At 44.9% G+C, this 5855-nt stretch overlaps 1 protein-coding gene across 1 annotated transcript in view; it reads left to right on the top strand.

Moving 5' to 3' along the window:
- The window catches only part of CNGA2 (cyclic nucleotide gated channel alpha 2), a 23570-nt gene extending 18005 nt beyond the window's left edge, over positions 1-5565 (top strand). The window contains exons 5-7 of the mRNA XM_019540293.1: positions 2174-2281; positions 2826-2932; positions 3467-5565. Of these exons, the coding sequence (XP_019395838.1) occupies positions 2174-2281; positions 2826-2932; positions 3467-4884 (1633 nt within the window). The 3' untranslated portion in view covers positions 4885-5565. The remainder of the gene's footprint in view (positions 1-2173; positions 2282-2825; positions 2933-3466) is intronic.
- The last annotated feature ends 290 nt before the right edge of the window (positions 5566-5855 follow it).

The following is a 5855-nucleotide window of genomic DNA, read 5'->3' as shown; positions in this document are numbered from 1 at the left end:
CCAAAGCCTTCCCGATGACACCAGCTCTGCAGTCTTTGGTTCACTACATGGATCCTCCTCTCCCTCCTCAGCCCATAGCCCGAGACTGGGAGGATTGATGGAAACACTACCTGAGCTCCCAGACCCCTAAGCCCCTCTCCCAGTGAGCTTTTAATAGAAAGCTGCTAATTTTCTGAGGTTTGGTCTCCAGATTTGGTCTCCTCAGCTGACTTTCTGCCCTCCGGGCAGGGGGCTGGACTTGATGATCTTCCAAGGTCCCTTCCAGCCCTAATGTCTATGAAATCTATGAAATAATATTTGTCTGCTGCTTTAGGTCATGCCTCAGTGAAGTTAAACATCAACATGTTAACAGGATGTGAAGGCAAACATAGTGGTTGTTCAGTGTTTGCCAGCCTGGGGTTATTCTGAAGATGGTATGCAGATTATCCAGACAATGGACTGTAAATTCAGGGCTATCCTGAACAATGCAGGAAGGGTGACAGTCCTACCCAATGGCTAGGTTGGTTAGGATGATGACTAACACTGAGATTTCTTTGGGTCTGATGGGGGTAAACCCTCTCACATCATAGATGCTTGTGAAAGTTCCATGTCATTGTAACTCCAGGTGCAAGCCCATGCCAGACGTCTGTGCTTGAAATCCTCAGTGTATAGGGGAGATTTGTGTAGAGGGGGCTTTCAGGACCAGGCTTAAAGATAGCACCACGCAAAAACAGACAGCTGACTTTATTCCTTCATTTCATCTTTAACCCTGCTTCCAGCTTCCATTGTGTTTGTGTCCTGATATCACAGAGAGCAACTCCATGGTCTGATTCTGTGATAACACTGGTGCCCTCTGCTGTATACATTTAAAAACAGCATTTAGTAGTATTTGTATTACTACAGTGACTGGAGCAGTGATTCTCAACCAGGGTCCAATAGCACTCTGGGGTGTTTTGAAATCCTTTCAAAGGTGTCACAGAGTGCTACACAATGTTAGTACTATTAAGTGTGAAAACATGTTTCACAGGATAAATCTAGAGATTTCAAAAAGGAATCTGTAGTGTCTCAAACATTCTGACCTCCTGTGGGTTTTCTGAGTTCTTTGCCACAGAGGAATTGCTCTACTATTTTTTCTATAGTTAGAAAACAAGTAAAAGCTAAGAGCTAGCATTTTCCAGTGGCGCCTTAAGTCTAATGAGGGGTGCCTCTAGTCTAAAAATGTTTAGAACCATTGGTTTGGATCTGGACTTGAAATGAAAGTTCCTCTGTGTTAGGTGCTGTATAAGCAGTGATAGGAGACAGACTACTTCTCTGAGAATAATGCAAGCTATTTTGAACCCTGCTCATCTTTGATTAGTACTACTGAAAGACCACTGTGTGTGGCCATGTGGAAGCCTTGTCTGACAGCTCTGCTAAATGCACTGATCCCAGAAGTTGCAGCATTCTTGCTGGTGACAACCATGCCACACCAAAGAAGTAAACCAAAGTTAGAGACTACAGTTATGGAGGCAGGAGAAGCAGCACTGATGAGGGAGGGGCATGGTATTTTAATAAGATCTGGCAAATGGGTGTGTTACATCTCTGGGAGCAAGTTCTGCAGTCTAAGGTGTGGGGAGTTTTTGAATGTGACCATTAGGGCAAAGCCAGGATTTGCCTTAATGCCCCAAAACAGGATCAAATGCATGGGAACAGAGTAAGAGCTGGACCCAGCCACTCAGCAAGTAGACTGCACCCTTCACCATGGCAGCACCATGTGCTTCCCTCAGCAGTACAGATATCTATTGCACTTCCTGCCCTGATTACTGTTAGTTGTGAGCTACCTCAGAGCTACAACTATCACGTACCATGTCTGCATTGTCTGTCAGAGGGCCTTTTTAGTGATTTGAGTAGGAGCCTGGGAACCTAGAAAGCCATATTCTGTTCCTGACTGTCACTGACTTGCAGCAAAGTCCTTGTGACCTCTTTCATGTTCCCCATCAGTTAACATAGTGCATAGATGCTTTACCTACATCAAGAGGGAACTGGGTGAAGAGGAGTTTAATTGATGAACTTCATCAAGTACCTAACATTCCTTAGATGGAAGGCACTCAGCACTCATTGTTGTAGTGATTAAACAGAGTTTTAGTTAAGGGTCATTGCTCCATTATCAGTGTGCAGTCTCCTAGGTTCTGGTTCTCTCTGGTTCTGTTTTCAGGAAGAAATGGATGGTGTTTGTGGTGGATCCTTCTGGGGACTGGTATTACCGCTGGCTGCCTGTCATTGCACTGCCCGTCCTTTATAACTGGTGCTTGCTTGTGGCAAGGTAAGCAGGAGGCCTTCCAAGGTTATGCCATTCTGTAACCCTTCTGTCTCATTGGGTGCTTTCTTTGGGACCAGTCTCGGCAGCTGGGACTGGGCATGCTGCATGCTGCTTTTTTTTAGGCTAATAAAAAATAAAAGTCCCAGTTTCATTGGTGTCATGGGAGTGGAAAGGGGAACCCAATTCTATTGTGCTTTGACACACATGGGTGGAACTTGTGAGAATGGAATTTGGAGGGTAGTAGAGACAAATTAGACTGTAGGATAGGGACCCCCATTTGAGAGGCAGTTTTAGGAACATCATTACCTAGATCAATGGAGAACAGATGTTCTAAAAGGTGATAGATTTAATTTCCAAAGGGAAAGGGGATGGTTAGCAATTGTCAAAAGTCAGTTGTGCCTACTATGGGCAGTGCTTTGTAGAGCAGCCCAGGAACCACACCATTAGGAGATAGGGCTTTGTGGGGAGGGCGAAATGGGTGAGTGGACTTTGGTAACCTGATAATACTCTCTCTCTTTCTGACCTCTATCATGTGGTTCTCCTGCAGAGCCTGCTTTAGTGATCTCCAGAGGGGCTACTTCATCCTCTGGCTTGTGCTGGATTATATCTCAGACTGCATCTACATTGCTGATATTGTAATCCGGTCACGCACAGGTGAGCTGAGGAGACAAAGACCAAGAAGGATTTTCTTCAATATCATCACATAAGATCTGATTTGACCTGTCAGGGAGGAGCTTGCTCTGTGGCTGTTCTAGAAGAAGGGCCTTCAGTGATGCCTTGGAGCTAGCTGGCAGGGACTAGCCCCCAGAGGAAGAATTTAATTAAAAGCTCTGAGAAATAGAGTAAGTTTCAGAATGAAAGATTAATTATCCCAGATTTTACCTTCACCTTTGAATAATTGTACAAAATTACCCACATTACCATTAGTATTCTGGCATGGTTTAAGGTCTGTATCTCTGATGTGGTATCTGTGAAGTTAATGAACAATCTGAATAGAAAATAGTAGAATTTAATGTTCTTAGGATGTAGCAGGCTGCTGTGTAATTTTCTGTGCTGTATTAATTCAGGCTGTGTTGAGGATGGAAACTTCAGTGTCTTTTTAACATATATAGCTTTGGTCAAAGGCAGGAGAACAAATGAACAAATGTAACTGAACCAAGCTAATTCTATGTTTTGCATTTCTGTTAGGTTTCCTGGAACAGGGCCTGCTGGTTAGGGACCTTAAGAAGCTGTGGGATAAGTATGTCCAAACCTTGCAGTTCAAGCTGGACGTCCTCTCTGTCTTGCCTACAGACCTGGTGTATATTGCAGTGGGAATCCATCGGCCTGAGCTGCGCTTCAACAGGCTACTCCACTTCTCCCGCATGTTTGAATTTTTTGATCGGACTGAAACCAGGACTAGCTACCCGAACATCTTCAGGATTAGCAACCTGGTACTGTACATCCTGGTCATCATCCACTGGAATGCCTGCATTTACTATGCCATCTCTAAGTCCATTGGCTTTGGGACAGACACCTGGGTGTACCCCAACATCACAGACCCTGAGTACGGGTACCTCAGCCGGGAGTATGTCTATTGCCTCTACTGGTCCACTCTGACTTTGACTACTATTGGAGAAACTCCTCCTCCAGTGACTGATGAGGAGTACCTTTTTGTCATTGTTGATTTCCTCATTGGTGTCCTCATTTTTGCCACCATTGTCGGGAATGTGGGCTCCATGATATCCAATATGAATGCTACCAGGGCAGAGTTCCAGGCAAAAATTGATGCCATCAAGCACTATATGCAGTTCCGCAAGGTCAGCAAGGAAATGGAAGCCAAGGTCATCAAGTGGTTTGACTACCTATGGACCAACAAGAAGGCAGTAGATGAACGTGAGGTCCTAAAGAACCTCCCTGACAAACTGCGGGCAGAGATTGCCATCAATGTGCACTTGGAGACACTGAAGAAGGTAAGGATCTTCCAGGACTGTGAATCAGGCCTGCTGGTAGAGTTGGTGCTGAAACTTCGGCCTCAGGTGTTCAGCCCGGGGGATTATGTTTGCCGAAAGGGGGACATTGGCAAGGAGATGTACATCATCAAGGAGGGGAAACTGGCTGTGGTGGCAGATGATGGAGTGACTCAATATGCCTTACTCACCGCAGGACTCTGCTTTGGTGAGATCAGCATCCTCAACATTAAAGGGAGCAAAATGGGCAACAGGCGCACAGCCAACATCCGAAGTCTTGGCTATTCTGATCTCTTCTGCCTGTCTAAGGAAGACCTAATGGAAGCAGTCACTGAATATCCTGATGCTAAGAAGGTGCTGGAGGAGCGTGGCCGGGAGATCCTGATGAAGGAAGGGCTGCTGGATGAGTCTGAAGCTGAAGCAAGCCTGGAAGGGAAGGAAGTAGAGGAAAAGCTGGATCGGCTGGAGTCCAACCTGGAGACACTGAACACCCGTTTTTCTCGAGTGTTGGCCGAGTATAATATTGCTCAGATGAAGCTCAAACAGCGCATCTCTGTTTTGGAAAACAAGATGAAACAGGAGGTTCCGGATGACATCTTTGATGGATTAGACACACCTGTGGAGGATGAGGAAGGAGCCAAATCTGGGAAGAAATGAGAATCTGTAGATGTCTGCACCCTGCAGAACAGAGCGGGGGCTGACATGGCATTTACTGGTTTCTGTGTTTCAGGAACAAATTACTACCACTGCCTTGCATTGCATGAGACTTCTCAGTGTCATAGAAGTGTTGTTGTCGCTGCCTTGTGTGAGTGCTCTCTACTCAGTTCCAAATCAGGTGACTCTTGTAGCTCTTACCATCTACCCTACTGCCTTAATCCATGGCCTAAGAATCAGATCAGTCAGAACATGAGTGACCTCTGTTGCTGCTAACATTTCTGTCCAACTTCTGCAAGGAGTATATGCTCATCTTACCTTCTTGCCTCCTTCTTGCAGGACCTCATCAACTGAATGCCTTATATATAACAGTTAGTGGAGACACCTGAGCTCCTCTTATGCGTAGGTGGGGTTGCAATAACTTTGACGTAGAGAAAGGTCTCATTTGTTCACTTTGCTTTCCCTAATGAGTTGATCAGGACGATGCTCTTTAGAGGACCAGCATCCCAGGAGCTAATAAGCACAGAGAGAGAGAGAGAAATCGAACCATCAGCCAGATACTTATTGAATGTATTTTTGGTAACTGCTTTTGTAATACACACTTATATTATGTAAATATCTATTTTCCACTGTATGATCACATATGTTTAAAATACTGAAACCCAAATGAAGAAGTTAAACCAAGTCTTATGCTTCTGTGAATAGAATGTTTTCTGGTTCGGTGTAGGTTATCAACATTGCTTCTGAAAGTAAAGACTTATGATAAAGGTAGGTAAGGTAACAGCAACCTATTCCCAGACTTGCTCTGTGGTTTAGTCTTTCAAAAGCATCTTCCTCAATAGGGAAAAATATTCTGTAGTGCTGTGCTGTATTATTACCTTGTCCATCAGCTTCCACCTGAGGAGCAGAGTTTCTGGGTGTGTTTCTAAGACACTCTGTTCTCTCTCTGCCTGGTTACAGTGGCAGTTTAAATT

The sequence above is a fragment of the Crocodylus porosus genome, unplaced genomic scaffold (assembly GCF_001723895.1).
Source record: "Crocodylus porosus isolate Cpor-Errol unplaced genomic scaffold, CroPor_comp1, whole genome shotgun sequence".
NCBI classification, from domain to species: Eukaryota; Metazoa; Chordata; order Crocodylia; family Crocodylidae; genus Crocodylus; species Crocodylus porosus.
This window is presented reverse-complemented; position numbering and strand designations above follow the sequence as displayed.